The following is an 18,988-nucleotide window of genomic DNA, read 5'->3' on the forward strand; positions in this document are numbered from 1 at the left end:
ATTAGCCATGGCACTGCCAGCCTTTGCTGGAATCCCTAGTCCTGCACACATCCAGGGTGTGTCCCTGTCCAGGGTACCTGTGTGCCCCGGAGACCCGAGCTCCTCTGCTGGTTGTATGCTGTGGGGCCTGCTGACAGTTCAGAATTTGAAATTTTCTTGAAAATTTGAAATGATTTGAAATCACAGGAATATCCCATGGAAGCTGTGCCTGCCCAGCTCAGACTATCGTTAGCTACCACAGAGGTCAAATGTGCACTCTGAATTCTTCCTGAACTCAGGAGTGCTGGATGTTAACGAGGCCAAGTTTCAGCTATTGATTACTGTAATTGTCCTCCCTCACCTGGTTGCCACAGTTCACTGTGTGGTCAGACCTGGTACACAGATGTGGAGACTGTGCTGGCACCCTGCTCTCTTCCCTGGCAGAGCACTGGGTGCTTTAAACTCTCAGGCAATTCACTGCACAGCATGAGGGCTGAAAAAGGCATGATTTCTACATTTCTTACTAGAGTTCTGTTGTCAGTAAGGCTGAAGGATTGTAAAGGTGTGCCTTGCTAGTACATTTTGCACAGTTTGATTTCTTCACATTCCAGTAATTTTCTTCTCAAAAGAAATAATAAAAGTGACTAGTCTTGTGCTAAGCTGCTTCATCATTAGCTCATAGATTTCTTGTTGAAACCTCTGCATCCAGGCTGCTGCTCCAACCGTTTTCTGCAAAGATGCCCTTTGGCTCATTGAAAGTCAATAGGTTTGTTACAGCCTTACCTTTTTCCTCTGTAATGAACTGTCCCCTGCTGCCTTGCTCCAGGGCCATCAAGGGCTGCTCCAAGGAGGACTCTGTGTGTTCTGACACTCTGATTTCCTGTCCCTTGCATACAGGCACCACTGGCTGACCCACTGCAGTGCACTTGGTCCATTGTCAGCCTCTGGCTGAGCAAAGGTGGTGAGAGGTGACAGTCATGGGTTTGCTTTGGCACTTTGAGACTTGCTAATGTCACTGTTTGGCTCAGAGTGTCAAGCTCTGGTTCGAGTTTCTTGGAATGAAGGAAGTATTAACTGTAAATTGCTGTGGCTGGTATCTAATTAGAGAACACACTGGGAAGAACTCGGGCAACAATCCAGAAAAGCACTTAAGCACCCACTGATTTTTAAGGAAAGACACCTCAACTGGGACTGCTCATGCTCTCAAACACCATCAGAAGTGTTTGTTAGCAGACCAGTAATTTCTCCTGACTACCTCAGCACATCGATCCCATTTTCTGAAGTGACCTAAGGAGTTGGGAGTTCAAGGTTGACTTGAAGTCTGCAGCAAATAAACCCTTAAATCACTTCTGTGCTTTGGAAAGTGCTCAGCTGGACAGCTGCTTTTGTTGTTCTTCATCCTCACTGCAGTAAATAAATTTATGACAGCTTTTAAACTGCTGCTAAATTCCGAGGTTTTGCTTTTGCACATCTAGGTGTCCCTGTTGCAGTGGCATTACCAGAAATATTCCAATATATATTGTTTGGAGTGCTCTTTTCAAATGCAGCCAAAATGCAGTTTTTCAACTATGTCCTGCTAATAGAAAAAAAAAGGGGAGAACTGCCAGACAGAAGGTTGCAGTGAGAAGTGATAGGGATGACTTCATCCAGGTGGAATAAGAAATTCAAGCAAGTTTTTTATCTAAAGCAGTCCCTGATGTCCTACAGTGTAAGTAATCACTGAGAACTAAGGCATGAAAAGTCTTGTGAACCAGCAAGGCCATGGAGTGACACTTGGGACAATAATGCATTGATTTAGTGTAATGAAGAACAAATAAATAAAAAATTAGGAGGTTATGGTTTTGGTGTGCTGGTTTTAAAGCTGGAATTAGATTTTTTTTTTTTTTTTTTTTTCTCAGAATGAAAGCAGGAGGGTGGCAGGAAAGCACTGGAATTAGTCCTGCTCACGCTTACCCTGTCAGTCTGACCAGGAACATGTGGCTGGATGCCCAGGTGTTTCAGTTCACTTGCCAATAAAACAAATACTTTTTACTCTGAGAAGTTCAGCAAAATTCCTAATTCTCTGAGGTCTTGTAGTATTCCAGTGGTTCCCTATCTTTTCCTAGGCAATCTTGGTCCTTCCACACATGCCTCTTTGTTTTGGACATTTGTGATCATCCCACCTTTCCTGTAATTGCTTGTCCCTTCTGTAGTAACTGCTGCTTTGACTGACCTCTCATTCTTGCTGTAATCCCTCCTCCTGTGTCACAACCTCTTACACACTTTCCCACCCTCCTTTCCTGCCAGCTCTGAGTGCTGCTGCAGGACCCCACGAGGATGGATGGCCTGGGGTGGGCTTCCTCCTCTGCCTCACCTCCACCTGGGGACTGGTCTGTATTCCTGAGGTGCAGTTTGTGATGTGTTGATACAAGTGAGACTCTAGAGAAAATTGCTGTCAGGTAAAAGATGTCCCTCATCACAGGAAATCTTGCAAAGTCCATGTTTTTAGCTGATGGCTCTTTCCTGTTACTGAAGTATTCCTGACGGACTTCTTTGATATGTTGGTGTGCTCAAGAGGAAAATTGCATTCAAACAAGAAATGCAAAAAAGAGGACTGTGTCAGAGCATTCACACTCTCCTGAAAACCTCTCTACTTGTTCAAGGCTTATTTTTAGGCTTTGTAAGAGTGCTGCTTAGCCAGAAGTTTTACACAGTGGTCCTCTGTGTGGCACAGGCCACCAGCAAGCTGCCAGTAAGTAGCTATGGTAACACTGGAATCAATGACAAGTGCTCAGGTCTCTGAGCAGATAGTGCTGGGATCAGGAATTATGAACAATTACACTTTACCAGAATTCATAACTGACTTCCAGAGGTTACTCAGCAGTCAAGCATTTGTCACCTGCCCTATCCCCATGACTGCTAATAGTGGGGAAAAAAGTGATTGTTATGCCAAAGTAATGAGCATAGAGGTCAGAAAGTTTGATAAGAGCAGGAGAAGTCATTTTCTGTGATATCATTAGCAGTATTTTAGAGAGCAGGTTCAGTAATTGCTATGGTAATTCTGAATGGCTTTTGACTGTGAGAACACGGAGGTAGTTTTTAAAGTTAGATCTTTGCTAATGGGAGAGAATTCCACTGAAATAAGGCAGTGTGGTGTTACAGAGGGGCATGGGCCGAGGACTTGGGAAGCAGGAGCTCTGCTCTGTGCTGTGTGACTTCTCCAGGCCTCAATTTTTCTTCTCAAAATGGTCTGTGGTAAAATATACGTGTCGGTGAGCAGCACAAAAGCAAATTGTGAATCAGGATGTAGCAGCCTAGCAAGGTGACGTCTCAGAGGGAGCAGACCTGTTTGCAGATATTTCAGCAAGTGCAGGCCTGTACGACAGCCGTCACGTGTTTGTTATTGCTGCACAAACTGCACACTCAGAAAGGGTGGCAAGTGCTCTCTGGATGGGCAAATCCAAACTTTGCTCGAGTGAATGTTGGTTTGAAAAGTATGAGATGCAGTTCTGCTGATGGTTCCCCTGGGAGCACAGCCAGGGTGTGCCATTGTAGGCCTTCTCCAGGCTGGTTTTGAGCAGAGTCATTGATGTTCCTTTGGTTTTCAAGAGATGCTTTTAACCTTCCAGGGAATGAAGCTGCTACAAATCTGTGTGCATGCACACACCCTGTGTTTTATACTGGGCCGATGAAGAGGTTCCTGCTCCTGACCAGGTTGATTCTTTCAAGCCTTTACCACATCTTTCCTTGGGGTTAGAAATGACAAAGTCTGCAAATCCCTACCCAGATGGAGAGCAAGGAGAAGAGGATGCTCTTCAGTCTGTTTTGCCTCCCAGTGGCTGCTTGGGTTTTAATTGTGTCTTTCTTCTCTCCAGGTGCAAGCAGATGACCTACCCTGATGACCTGCCCCAGATCTCTGTGGTGTTCATATTTGTGAACGAGGCTCTCTCTGTCATCCTGCGCTCCGTGCACAGCGTGGTGAACCACACCCCATCCCACCTGCTCAAGGAAATCATCCTGGTGGATGACAACAGTGACAATGGTGAGCTTTTGTCACTTTGCCTCTGAGTACTGTGCCCTGTGGGATTTCTAGATGTGCAGTGTAAATGTGTTTGTTGATGAGAGGGTTGATTGAGCCATTTGCACAAAGCTGTGAGTAAATATTGACTATTTGTATAACAAATAAACATTATGTGGATAAACCCTGTTGATTTCATTGAAACCCTCACGGAATTAAGGCATTTGTGTAGGCAGTCTTAATATGACACTTTTCTCCAAATTTTCAGACCCAGAGGAGTATCATCATTAATACACTAAAAGTTTAAATTCTGCTTCCAAGGAAAAGTGAGGCTACAGATTCTCCCTAAAGAAAGTTCCTGCTCTTTTACATGGCAGCACATTGTTTCTTCATGATTTAATCCAAAATCAAAATACTGGTGAGCATACAGGGTGCTGTTGATCAGCATGTTTCACAATACAGTCATGTTTGAAGAATTCTCAGGATACAAGGGGCTAGCAGTATTGTTGTGTGTAAAGTTGTTGTACCTTAGACTTCTAGAACTGATACATGCATCCTCTAAAATCATATTTCCAATAAGCCTAAAATTTAGCACTTCTTCCTCAGATAAACAGCTTTAAGTTCTTTCAGTTTTAAGTTGCTGTTACTCTTCAGGATCCCCAAAGAGACGGGAGAGCTGAGAGAAGAGATAACTCAAACAAAAATAAGTTCCAAAACCCGTAGATTTAAGAAAATGTTTGTGCAATTCAGATTTTAGTTATGGCAGTGTAACCTGTGGAGTAATTACGTGAGATTGCAAAGTGTTTGAGGCAAGGCAATCCTGAGGAAAATTGAACTCATCATTTCTCAGTGAACTCTTAGATGGCTTTTCTCTGCCACTCTTCTAAATAACTGGAGATTTATCAAGTCTTTGATTCCAATGGTAATGATTCTATTGTCTAATATAGATCAGAAAAATGAGGCTCCTAATGTCCTGGAAGCCTCTACTAGTTTTCCTGATAAATATATTAGGGCAAAAGCCACTTTATGAATACTTTTCAGTGTAAAGGAATTACCAAACTACATTGATTTAAAAAAAAATAGAGAGACCATTTTGGTAATTCGCCTGTTTATGAGCCTCTTGAAATGAAGCTGAAAAAGGGTGAATGAGTTCTGCTCCATCTGTGATTGAATGCCTGAAAATGAACAAAAGAGAAGTCTAATTGAGATCTTCAATATCCATTTAGTTAAAAAAGAAAGAAGCCTGGTACTGAGGAATCTTAATTATATTTAAGGGAAAACCCTGAAAATAAAGGGAAATTAATTGTGATCTGAATTAGGTCTTGACCCAAAATCCATTGCGGTTATTTTTCAAACTCTTACTGAACAGCATAAATCAGAAAAAAAAATCACCAGACTGACATGTTACACTTCCTTATGGTCAGAATTGCTCTTCCAGAGGCCAGTTGTAACCTAACACGAATCATCAGAGAATTAGAACGGTAATTATTTAAAAATATTTAGACAAACTACTTCTTCAGCACTATACTCAAATCCATCAGGCCACATTAAACCTGGGAAGTCTCTGGTGTGTAGGGAATTTCTCTGAGCTGAAACCCCTGGAACTGGTCCATGCCTCAGCTGTGGTACTGGCTTTGTATCTGTCAGACTGACCAGGGGTTTAGGAACATTTAAGGATTCCTTTCCCTTTCTGTTGCAGAATAAGAGTAGAACACAGCATTGCAGGGCCTTTCTCATTCTAAATGTTTGTGTGGCTTGGTTTTTTCTGTCCTGCAGTTGAGCTAAAATTTAATCTGGACCAGTACGTCCATAAGAGATACCCGGGCCTGGTGAAAATAGTGCGCAACAACAAACGGGAGGGGCTGATCCGAGCCAGGATCCAGGGCTGGAAAGCAGCAACCTCTCCTGTGGTCGGGTTCTTCGATGCCCACGTGGAGTTCAACATTGGCTGGTAAGTGCTGGCTGTTCTCAGAGGGACTGTGGCACTGGGACAGCGGCACTGGGACGGCGGCACTGGGGCTCCAAGGCTGTGGGAGGGCTTTGCTCAGCTCAGCTTACAGGGATGAGGCGGCTGCAGGCTGCTGTTACCACATCAGCAATTACTCCTGATTTGTGTTCCTGATTATTGCAACATTGCTGACAGGCTCCTGCAAGATCCATAAAAAAGCTGTTGTGCCTGGTCTAGCACAGCTCAGTGGAGAGAGAAGTAATTGAAACCACAATGGATGTGAAATCCCAAAGCAGTCAAATGGGGAGACACCATTAAGGAGGCTCTGGGCTGGAGGATTTCAAGTGCTTTTTTTACCTCCTTGTCATTTTCTAGCATTTCTTCTTAAAAACTTGAATACCAATCTGATTTCCTCATAAATTTTCTTGCATTTACATTTGAAGGAAACATTAAATTATTGCCTGAGTATTTTAATAGGGCTTGAAATTAGCATGCCTTTCCCCATCCCCTTTTGGTTTAATGGGCCAGAAGTGCATTTGAAATAAACCTTTGTAGCACCACTTGGTGGCCGGTATTTGGCATTACTGGAAGTCGGGACTGTCGGAGCTGATCTGTACCATCAGCTGCAAAAGGGCTGCTGGGACCTTCAACGTGTAAAACGTGCATTTTCCAAAGATAGGCTGGTATTTGATAATGATGATGCAGAGTTACAGTGGAAATGATTATACTCTGCAATTCTGGGAGATATCCTCAAATTAAAACTAAAAATAGCCGTACTTACAACTAGAGAGAAACTTAATTGCAAAGGAGTAGAGTGTTTATTTTTATATGTCCATGAATATCTTTATAAAATGGAAGATACAATAAAATAAGTCTTGTAGTGCACCTGCTTTATGTTCATCCCTTTTTTTTCCTTAGGACTATGTTAGACTGTAATAGCAGCTGTAGTTAATTTTCTAGAAGCTTAAGAGCTGCTTTAATTTATTTATTTGCTTTTAAAGCAAGTAGATCGTTCAAATCTTTTCAAACATTCATCTAGGGTAATACCAGCTAGGGGACAGGATCAGGGACAGGGGAGAGCATGCTCTGGGTGCTGTCCCCAGTGCTTGTCCTGCCCAAGCTGCAGTTTTCTGAGGCTTGAGGAGAATTTTGTTATCATTTTATAAAGACATTGAGGTCTGACTGATGTACTGTACCCAGGGAAGCTTGGCAATGGTGTCAGTAAGCAGGGAAGGGCTTTGTGGTTGCTTTGGGGTTTGTTAAGGTTTGGTTTTTTTACTGTACTGCTTTGCATTAATGTCAGAAAGGGTTGAAATCAGCATAGCAAGAACCTGGACTGCTCAGTGAGAGTGTGTGTGTATCCAAGATAAAGAGTTTGTGTTTCCTGTCCCTCTCTGGTGCACCCTCCTTCCAACAGAGCACTCAGGTCTCAGTTGTTCTGCTGAGCCAGGCTCTGCCCCTGCTGTGGGGCACTCGGTGGATAAATGGGGACAGCAAACATGCACCAGGGTCATCCTGTATCCCTTCATTTCAGAGCTGCACCTGTGGGCTTGCAGCGTTCCCTGCTGGTGTTTCTCCTCTTGTTCCACTCAACCTGTGTGGCTGCTCAGAGCCATCTCAAACCCTGTTCCACCCACTTCCTCCTAGTTTTAATTTTGTCCACCTGTGCACATGTGGTTGCCTGTCGTCTCCATTTTCATCTCATCTCCTTTGACTGGGAGGAGCTAAAGTCCTTCCATCTGGACTGCTCTATTTTTTCCCACCAGGTTAGCACTGCCCCCACTCCACAGCCCTATGAGCTCGGGAGTCAAGTGGGAGTCTCTTGTTAAAGCTCTGCTGTTCTGTTCTCCTACTAAGTTGCACCTTGCATGAATATTTCCCCCCATTTTCAGTGCTTATTTATGTATTCAGAGGCCACACGGTTTGCTCCCACTAAAAGCTGTCTATGGATTATTTGTGAGGCAATTAAAAAGAAGCCAATTCCTTTACCACAGAAAAGAGTATTAGCTTTCTGTTTGGTTTGTGTTCCATCTAAAAGTCAAGTGGCTGCAGTGCAATTTCGTTTCCCAATCTATGGCTGTTTTACCTGCCTAATCAGTTGGCAGATTAATTCATAAAGAATCAAAGAAGGACTTCATCAGTTTCTCATGAAATATGCAGGACTGACAACAAAAAAACTTCTTTAAACAGTAGTGGCCCATTTACAGGTGGCTTTTTGCCTGATACCTCACTGTAGCATTTTATGGGCTCTCACAGCATTGCTCTCCAGGGACACTTCTTCTAAACTAAATTACAATCTGGTAGGATATAAAAAAATACTCTACAACCTGGCAGGTCAAATTAGCTATTGAATTATTTATTTTGCTGTGCTTAATTGCTGCTTTTTGGCTTCTCAGGTGTAGAAATATGTTATCTCAGAGCGGTGATTTTCAACTGACCTGTTCCCCTTAAGGCTTTTGGTAGTGTGAGCCAATACTGCTGCTGTGAGAGTGGGAAGTGGAGAGGACTGCCTGAAAGGGAGGCCATTGCTATTCATTCTCAAATGGAATTTAAAATTAGAATTCCAGGGTAATATATGCGTACAGTTCACATGTGAAATTCTACCTGTCCCACTGTAGAACCTGGTCTGTTTTTAATGGTTACTTGATGTCAATGGGAGTCAGCAACCCAGCAGAAACAAGAGAGAGGAAAAGCTCCTGTGCTTTCCTCTCTGAGGGTATATTTAAGCTTGTTTAGTTCAGTTTTACTTCAGTCCTCTGAAGGTTTCATCATTCTTGCTCTGAATTTTGGGTTAGGTCTACCCAGTGTGCCTGAATCCACCTCCAGTAACACTGAGAGCAGACCAGCATATCCTGGATGCTGATTGTGTTGCAGAACATGCAGAGCATTGTACAGACTCGTGCCTTTGAGAGATGGGAAAGAATAACATGACAAGGAGAAGAGACCTTCCCTGCATTATGTCTGGGAGCAGGAAAGAGATTACAGAGATAGAGTGTTAATTCTCTGGGTGAGAAAAAGGACACATTGAGTGAAGGAGAGCAGAAATCAGTACATGAAAGGCAGAAACCACAATATATTAGCAGCCATAAAGAGGGTGCTAGGAGCAATAAAAGAAGACATAATGATAGAGTATTATTGTTGCATTCTATCTTAAGAATTGCTTTTGCTCCTATCACAGAGGTATTATCAGAGCACTGAATGGAGTTATGCAGTCCTGTAGTAATTAAAATTTTGCCAGACAAAGGGCGCGTATCAATAAGGAAGCAGTGAAGTAAGAGGATTTAATCAAAAGATTTCAACATACCGGACATGAGAAAGGGAACATGAAATATAAGTTGAGTATCCATCAGATTGTGTCACACAGGTCCCATCATTATGGATTATCCCTGAAGTTGTATAAAAATATACAGAACTGGTGTTTTAATGAACTAAGAAGAGCTAAAGATCAATATCCCTAGGCCTGTGGATGGTACTTTGCAGATGCTTCTTTATACTGTAAGGTGCAGTTTGCTGTGGTGACCATAAGCAACTGATTCTCAAAAAGGCGTGTAAAGAAGGCAGGAAGCTGATTTCCTCCTCATCTTCTACTGACTTTGATTATCCCAAGTACTCTGTAAGATGTGGCTGTGCTTTTTTGGGGCAAAGCCACAGGGTCTTTTTCCCCCTGAGAGCTCCCTGGTAACCTTTTCATGCAATGTACTGGCAGCCAATCTCTATTCACAGGTAACCTGTCCCCCCTGTTCAAGCTCAGGTGGCTCTCTGGGGATGTGACAAGGTCCAGGTGGCTCTTTCCTTCTAATGAGAAAAGTGGTGAAGGTGAAATTACCTTTGCAGTCCTTCTCCTGTGCAGTCTCTCCCCTCTGGAGTGTTCAAGTGCATCACTCCTGCTCAGGACATGGCTCATTGCAGCATCCCTGGTACCGGGCCAAGGCTGACCTGGGAAGCCCAAATAAAAAGGAAAGGAGAACGTGTGTTTAGTAGGGGAGTTTTTCCTCATCCAAAGCCTTAGGATCATTTTGGTAACTTAATGGAATACACGTTTTAGATAGCAAAAGTGAACCGATATAATCTGAGTGGAGCATGCAACATAAGCCACGTGGGCCTTTGGGATCCGTGGGACTGTGCCAGCCGACACGCAGAGGATGTACCAGAAAAGCAGCTTCAACTGTTCATCTACCTCAACAACCTAGAATGTTCACTGAAGCATCCTCATTGCTTTTCAGTGGTGCAGAAAAGAGCTATTGAGGTTTGGCAGCCAAAGAGCTGATCTTTAACTCTCCAGCAGGCGTTGGGGCCGCGTTCCCTCCGTTCTGGCTGGGGGCTGTGGGTTTGAAACTTCCCTGGGCACGCGGGAATGCTGATAGAGATGTCAGGCAGGACAGATGGGGAAGTTCTCTCTTCTCTTAGAGACCGAGGAAGGGAGAATGAAATTTATTTCTTTTCTAGTTCTCTGAACACTTATTTACAGGAAAGGCATTCCACATTAAATATTCTGCAGATGGCCTCAGTGAAGAATTATGTATGTCCGTAGATCTGCTTGTCTGCATCTGATAAATGTATATTGTCAGTGAAATGTGAGGTAGCATGTAAAATCATGCAAAATAAGCTTTCAGTTTATACAGATTTCTTTTTTCTTGCATTTCTCTGTTAAGTTTACACTTCATGGTACCTGACAGTGGTAGAGCCAGAGTAAGATACAGTGTTAAACCCCTGAGCAATAAAATCTAGCAGATGAGACCTTGTTGACTTTCATTTATGTCTTATAAGGACTCTTCCCTAACTGCTTGCAAGAAAAGGAAAAATTCTGATTTGTGAAAGCAGGAAAAAGAAGGTTGGATTTTTTTAATGTTAGTTCTTCATTTTTTTATTGGAGTAAAAAGTAGCATAGTGATGGTGGAGAAGAAAAAATGACAGCCGTGTTTATGTCAAAAGAACCCAGAGATGAGGGTATTTAGATACCCACCAGGGATAGGGAAGACTTGGAGAGACATTTCCCAATGCAATTCCTGTCATTTAGGAAAGGACTTACTTTTTGAACAAATTTAGAAAAAGTGACATTTGGGCTGCAGGGAGGAATTTTTTGACAATTGCCTTGTACAGCCATTCTGATTAAGAACTGGAAGCTAAGATCTGCTTCTCAGATGCTGCATGTTAGCAAAGCATCCCTGAAGTTGTGAAGGCCATTGAAGTGACAAAGTTGGGCAGCAGAGGATCTGGCCTGCACCATGCATGTGGATTCCCTTGGATTATGTGCATTTATTCCAATGTTGTGCCTTTTTTAAAGTCTGCTTGAAGTCAGCAGGTGTTTTTTACATGTTTTACATGTTTTACATGTTTTAAAAGGTGAATTATATAATCATGTGCACTGAGGAGCTCATTACTAACTTCTTTTTATCTGTTTTTTATCTGGAAGAAGCTGTTCTTTTTAGCATTGTGAAAAATCAGGCTTCCCTTTGTCATGAATTCTCTAGCAATCTGATAAGGATGTAAGACAACACAGAGTTTTTGTTTGCTGTGGTTTCCCAGGGGGTTGAGCTGCTCTGAATCAAGCCAGTGTTAAATACAGAATGCATATATGTTCAGAGATAGACTTACAATGGGATTAGAGAGGCCTGTGTGATCACAGTATGGCTCCTGCCTTTGCTCTCAATCTTCTTACAAGCTTATTCTGGACTCTGGCTTAAATTCTGCCTTCCAACTCTTTTCCTACTCCCAGTGCTTATCTTGGGAGCATTTACTCTTTGAATCCCATAGAACCAGCATTTTTGGAACTCCCAGTAAAGTCATCGTGGGTGCTCAACACCTTGGAAAATCCACTGTTAATGAAGAAATCTTTCCACTGGTAGGCAAAAGCATTGAATGCATGTGCTGTTTAGTGATGTGCTCAACAGACTTGGACAAATCAAAGTGAATAAAATTGAAGTGAAAATACCCTTTAGCCTAGCAGAGTCTATAATAGAACTAAATTTACTGTCCTTTCTCTTCTGGTTTTATTAATTCACCATCAATCTTTTCAGAGAGAGAGGAGGACAGTGACAAATACGTCGTTTTAGAGAGGATGGAAGGGAGAGGATCTTCCTATGTCACTCACATTCCAGTCCAAATTGTCTGCTTGGTTTTTATTAAGTGGAAAAAAAACCCCACTGGATGATGTGAAGCACTACCTATAAAGCAGAATCTTTTGATTATATTTAGTTTACTGAAATCCATCATGTCTACGAATATGCCTGGGAGAACTTTCCCTCTTGCTCCAGTAAATAACTTGTTAACAATGCATGCTGCTTTTTGCCCATAAAGTATCTTGACTCAGATGCAAGCTGGGAACCTAATATTTTTGTATCTGAGTGAAAAATGGAGATGGATCCTAAAATTCACATCTGGCTTATGCACCTAATCAGGCAGGGCTGAATCCTGCCTCACTGCCAGCGGTGGCCATGTGGAAAGGAAATACTCCAACACCACATTGCAGCTCATCAGCTCCATGTGTTGGACATACTTGGACTTCAGCAACCTCTTCCCCTCTTATCCTTTCAGCCCTGTGAGCTGCCAGAAGCACCTGCCTTCTGCAGATGGACAGCAGAAAAAAACAAGATAAAGTGGGGGAAAAAATCACAGAAAGAATGCTGGTGTCTATAAAGAGGATGGGTAAATCTACACAATAATGTAGCAGTTTGAAATTAGGGAACAAATTAGAAATTACTACGAAAGATTTAATCATAATCCTTTCAAAAGCCTGAAGCAATTATATAAAGCCAGAGTGACCAGGAAAGGTGACAAAGGATTTGATGAATGTGCAGCTCAGCTCAGCCTTACAGACTGACTCCGAGGCTGGACTTTGCTAGCCATGAATAGCGATGAAACCCCCTCATATTTCATGGATTACTCAAGATAAGCAATGCAAACACAGTCCATCGCCCAGTCCTGTTCAAGCTCATAGTCCTTCTTTACTGGCCATTACCTGGGGATCTTGGCAGGCAGAAAACCAGCCCACAAGCAGTGTTGGCAGTGAGAGGGCATTGGCAGATCTGGGATTGGAGTGTTCCTGCAGACCTCACTGAGATGAGCTTGGGCTGAGCCTCTGAATACCCCATTGCTGTCTCTGTTTCTTTTATAGGGCAGGACAGGCTGTGAAATCTCTCAGGTATGCAATGTTTAATTAAAAGGCTCTCCATTCTGGGTTTTTGCTAAGAGAACAGCTCTGCCCTGGATTTTCTCTTTCCATCTGTGACTCAGAGCCTACTTTCTTACTTGTGGGTGTGAAAATATTTTGGGAGTTAGGTAGCTGTGCAGTCTGTCCAGATACTGAACCTTTCCTGTTCCTAATACATGCAGGGGTGTGATTTCCACACATGTGGATACCAGCAGAGCTAGGAAATCACCTCCATGGGTGAAATGGGAGGTGTAGAAGATGAAGTTCCAGCAGCTGCTTTCATACCAATTGACTCCATAACCTTGGCATGGCATTTGACTTCGTCTGTAACCTGAGGGTAGAGAAATTAACGCTTGTCGAAGCAGTGGTATCTTAAACATTTACATTTCTTGAGTGCAGGGGACTTAAACAGAACTTCCATCACATGGGCAGCTTATAGATGCCTTGGATTACATGAAAGTTCAGAATCTGTGATTTCACATTAATAGGTTGATAGAGATTAATGGAATTTGATCATGTGTTTTGACCACAACTGTTGCATTACACCCCAGAGATCCCTCCTTGCGTCATTCAGATGCAAAACACCATGTCAGGTGGTAATAAATGTGAGCCACACAAATGGGAAAACACAGAAGTTCCTCAGGTATAGAGTGACAGGAGTAGTTTGGTGATAGCTGGTGTGAGAGCAGCACCAGAGCTGGGAATGGATTGTTCTTCATGTAAAGAATTAAATGAGGACTCAGGTTAGCATTTCCAAGACTCAAGTATTGGACTAACATAATCCCAAATATGATTAAGGGCTGAAAACCAGTGTGACTGTTGAATATTTTCTTCACATTCTTTCTCTAACCATTATTTGGGATACACTTCAGCAGTCCAATTTTAAGATGTCTTGCAAAGTAGCAGGCTAAATTCCCTTTATATTCAAGATAGGCTCCTCTGGAACATTATTAATCTCACCCAGTTTCAGTGTCTACATTATTATGAGAAGCATCTGACTATAAAAGTGCCAGCCTTTGCCTTCCTCTGCTGAGAATGAAAGTTTGAGGCAATTACCATGTGTATGGGGGGTCCATTGCAGATATCTGACATTAAGGGAGAAGAATTCCTTATCTCCTTTCAGCTTTTTTATTACACAATCTCAATCTACCCTACGAAGTAAAATACTTGAAAAATGAGCACCCCAGGAGGAACCGTAGAAGGGACATAGAACCTCTGGGATAGTTTTGCTTTGTATCAACATAAATACGCTATTAATTGAGGACCTGGTGACCAAAGAATTCCCACCAAGAGGGAGAAAAGTAGTTTGGAAAACTCCCGGTCTTTCCTTGTTTGTCCAAGACCTGTTTCCAGAATCAGACAGTAGTGAATGGCAGAGTTTGGTTCTTACAAAAGGAAACCCATTTACAGATTTCTGCTGAAGAAGGCATGCTGTTGGAAGCCCGGGTTCTGAGAATTTCAGCCTGTCAGTACTGAGAGGCAGTGATCCTCAGAAGTACACTGCATTCGATCCAAAACCCTGGGAAAAGCTTCCTAAATTGTGTGATAGCACTGAGGTTGTTGCTGTGTAATTGAAAGTTATGTCACTGGGTGAAATATGTAGAAATGTTGAAAATTAGGTTTAGGGGTTATAGGTAATAATAGGTTACAATATGGAGGATTTGGGGTGTGGATTTATGTCTTCTTCTTTCTCCTTCTTCTTCACAAATCTGAATGTTCTGTCATTGTGTCAAAAGTTCTGCACTGCAGAAGATGAAAAGTTAGTAATTGCATTATAAGTAAAAACATATTACTTAGCATTTCATAATTGGTTAATTTAGATGGTAAAAAACCTTGGAAGTGACAACTCACAGCCATTTTCCACCCTGCCAACTAAGAGGCACATACTGTGCAGCTGTGTTACTGATAGGATATAATAAACAACTAAGTCCGAACAAGAATTCTCAATCTCCTGCATCTTAAATCAAACTCTGAGTAAAAGAACTCAAGATACAAAAAAAGAAGAAAAATAATAGCATGCAAGCAGCTTTTCTGCTTTGCAGGGCAGATCTGGAAATCAGACCCAAACATAATAAATTTCCTCGTGCCGTGGGAGTCACTGGTGCAGCCATGTCCTGCCGTGTGCACCAGGTCTCACTGGAGGGTGTCATCCCTCTGCTCTGTGACTTCCCCTCGTACCAAACCTTGGAAGCTGTGCCCAAGGGCTTCAGGAGTGGACCCCTTCCCAGGAAGGTGTTTGGATTGCAAAGGAGCTCAGAGGCAGTTCTGCTGCAATGAGGGCTCTGCTGCAAATGCTCCACAGGGACAGTGATGCGCACCAAGGTCATTTTTTTCCTCTACAACCTTGAAGAGGAAGATTCTTCTTCCGGGCAAACAATTAGTGACACCTGTACCTGTTGTCTGGTATTTTGAAATCCTTTGTTTCAGAGTCTAGAAGGGAGCAGCAGAGCTTTATGCCCAAGGGTTACGGTGTCCATGCATGGAGTCGTTGGATTTGTGATGACATGTTCATCGTTCTGTATTTTCTTCTGCTGATGAGCAGAGGTAACATGATGGAAAGAACAAAGCAGATTCAGCTTTTCTGCATTTGTTCCTGCTTTGTTGGATTTGCAAGAGTTTTTCTGCTACCCACCCACTGGTTTTTAAAACACTTAATCTCATAAATATAATGTACTAATAATGGAAGTGGCTTATCCAGATCTGGTAGGTCACACTGGCTCTATGGGGGTGCACAAGTGTGGCCAAAAACCCATATGAATTGAGAGTCTGAATAGGGTGCAGTATCTTCTGTTGGCCTACACAAGAAAATTCATGGTAACAAACTAAATAAAACAAAATATGAGGTAACAACATCAAAACCACAAAGGAGCAATTGCCTTCTGACCAACAGCAAAAGAGAAATGAGAAAAGATCAGTGTTCAAATCCTCCTACGTCTGTGAGTTGCAGCAAACCTCCATTCCCTTAAAAATCCATGTGAGAGCTCTTTAAAATCTTCAAAGCTTATTTCAAGGAGAAACACACTTACAAAGGAGTGAACCAGTGGCTCTTTCTAATACTGCTTTGAGGAACGATTTCCACCCTTATATAAGTCTGCTACATCTTTGGATCAGTTTCTCTGTAAATTCAGAGCAAACTCAGACTACCTTGGTCAGAAATGCGTGCTTGCACTGAAGCTTTTTACTTTCCTTTTGGGATGTAGCTTCTGTGGAAAGCACATTGATGTTTTAAAGCCTTTTGAAATGATGGAACATTTCCTGCAGTTCGCTGCTTTTGCACCATCTGGCACCTGAAATCTTCTCATCACCAAAGAGGTTTTAGAAGGCATAATGCAGCCGCATTTGTCATTCAGACTAGATCTGATGGGGGTCAGTCTTGGGAAACAGGATTAAAATCTTTGAGTAACCTTCAGATTCTTGCAGCCCCTGGTGTGTGTTTAGTTCTTCGGGCCATGTCAGCCAGTATCTAATGACTACCAGGAATCCTGGTGGTGTAGTCAGTAGGAGACCATTTAGCTGCTGTTGGTGATGGTGTCTCTCAACATTTGTCCGTTGTGAAATGAATTAACAGTCTCTAGGCCTCAGAATAAGTGTTTGGTCAAATTTTGTCTTGTTAGACTCTGGGGCAGCTTCACAGAGGTGATAATTCCTGTGCAGGTGCTGTGTGCAGTATCCCACACCAGCTGCAGTCCCGGCAGCGCGTGGCTGCATCTGTACCCTGTCCCTCTCTGCCATGCTGTGGGTTTTCCAACTCGCTGGGCTCATGCTCACAGGATTAGAGAACCTCATTTTATCAGCCTGCAAAGCAGGAGCTGTGATTACTGGATGGCTGTAAAACATTGTGCTGTTTTCATTGCTCTCAGGGCGGAACCTGCGCTTACCCGGATCAAGGAGGATCGCAAGCGGATCATCTTGCCCGCCATTGACAATATCAAGTACAACACTTTTGAAGTGCAGCAATACGCCAACGCAGCCCACGGCTACAACTGGGGGCTCTGGTGCATGTACATAATCCCACCACAGGACTGGCTTGATAAAGGGGATGAGTCAGCTCCCATCAGGTAAATCTCCCCTGTGCTGTCACTCTGGGCCGAGCGATGTTTCCATCTCGGCTGTCTGCCGAGGGGGAATTCAGGTGAATGAGGCTGCAGGCGTTGTGCAGGAGTAACACAGACTGGGGAAAAATGATGGCTCTACAAAGCTGTGGATGCATGTGCTGCCTCTCAGAGCTGCCCCACAATGTACACAAGTGCTCTGGCTCTGAGTGTGTGCTTCAAGCACCTTTTCTGGCCCTTGGTAGGATAGCAGGATCCTTTTCATCTAACCTTTTATTTTCCAGTGGACTCTGGCCCGTTGTGTACATGAGAAACAAAGGTATTGTGTATATGATTACAAAGAGCCTGGTTTCTCTCCTGTTCTGTGGTTCTTAGGCAGTCTTGGCCATCAGCCTAAACCAGAGCTTCCCAGGAGCACCAGTAAGAGCTTTGTTTGAGAGTTGCTCTTTTTTTCTTTTCTTTTCCCCTTGAGAGCTTTGCACATGTTCAGAGTTTTCCTACTGGTTGAATTTTAAAATGAAATATCACCAGACCATGTAGTCAGTGTGTCAATTTACTTTTCCCTTTAAGAGAACATTTTACATTACAGAAATGGAATTTTCTGAGGAAATGCTGTTACAGGAACTGTGAAGGTGTTTCTGAGAATCGTTACAGTGGGAAAACTGGAACTGATGTGAAAAGGGCTTTCTCTCCCCTTCATTTGAAAAGTCATGTCTCCTAGCCTTTCATCTCCAGCACAGATGCTTGTCTAACAGCTCCTCTGGGACATATTGTGCTGGGTTAAGGGTACTGTTGTTACCAACTCTAGAAATAAAAGCTAAAAAATATGAAGCCCAAGTATGCACTTTAGGATGCTCTTATTTTTAAGAGTTCTTAAGAAGGACACAAATTACCACCTTAAAGTCATCTTCATTTTCATGTATATCAGCCTCATCTTAAATTAAGTTAAAACTCTACTGTATGGTCCCAGTGTGGGCTCTGGCAGAGGAGCTGATGTACTTCCAGTGCAAAGCTTGAGTTGTCAGATCCTGAAGAGTTTGTCCAGCCACTTCAAACAACACACCCACCTGAAAAAATGCAAGTGATCTCTTGGAAGTGAAAAGACACTGAAAAACTGATCCCATTCCTAAGTGATCAGTGGGATGGGACCACCTCACAGGATCCTTCCCTTATGCAGAGTAGTATTTTAATCTGTATTTGAGCAAGTGTTGCAAGTTGTACTTAGGTTCATTCTCATGCTCTGTGACTGCAAAACAGAGCTATACAGTAATATTAACCTTATTTACTACAGGACAGCACAGTCCATCATCACTGACCTTTTGCTTGGCTTGAAACCTCAATAAGCAGGGAAGTAATTACTTAGGAAATCAGTTTTCCTGGATAACATGCCCTGCTCACCTCACATTGTTTTTAAAGTGCAGATGTTTTATACCTGTTTCAGTCAGCCCTGAGAAAGTTTATTGATAAAGGAAAATTAATCATCCAAAGCTTTCATTCCTGAAAGGTTTTGCACACTTCATGACTCAGAGTTTATATGTGAAATCACTGCAGTAATTTTTACATGGACTGCTTCAGTATTTGAGTATCTTCTGTTCTGGAGACAATGATCACATAAACAGATAAGAATGAATTAAGAGGTTAAACCTCAGTAATAAAGGGCCTGATTTACCATGGACTTGCTTCAGATTTACGTTCAAGGTCTTGCTGGTGTCATGCTGGCACTGAGCTGGACTGATACAGAAGTGAACAAATCCAAACTCAAGCACTGAGCAGTGTTAAAATCTGATGCACACGAGTAGCTGGCTCCCAAGAGCAGCAATTTTATTCTGAACCCGAGTGAAGAAACCCTCCCATTCAATAGT

General features: G+C 42.7%; 1 protein-coding gene across 1 annotated transcript in view; it reads left to right on the top strand.

The window, feature by feature from the left end:
* The window catches only part of GALNT9 (polypeptide N-acetylgalactosaminyltransferase 9), a 132,843-nt gene that overhangs the window by 41,428 nt on the left and 72,427 nt on the right, over positions 1 to 18,988 (top strand). The window contains exons 3-5 of the mRNA XM_032128027.1: positions 3,834 to 4,000; positions 5,753 to 5,927; positions 16,935 to 17,132. Of these exons, the coding sequence (XP_031983918.1) occupies positions 3,834 to 4,000; positions 5,753 to 5,927; positions 16,935 to 17,132 (540 nt within the window). The remainder of the gene's footprint in view (positions 1 to 3,833; positions 4,001 to 5,752; positions 5,928 to 16,934; positions 17,133 to 18,988) is intronic.

This window comes from Corvus moneduloides, chromosome 18 (genome assembly GCF_009650955.1).
Source record: "Corvus moneduloides isolate bCorMon1 chromosome 18, bCorMon1.pri, whole genome shotgun sequence".
NCBI lineage: Eukaryota > Metazoa > Chordata > Aves > Passeriformes > Corvidae > Corvus > Corvus moneduloides.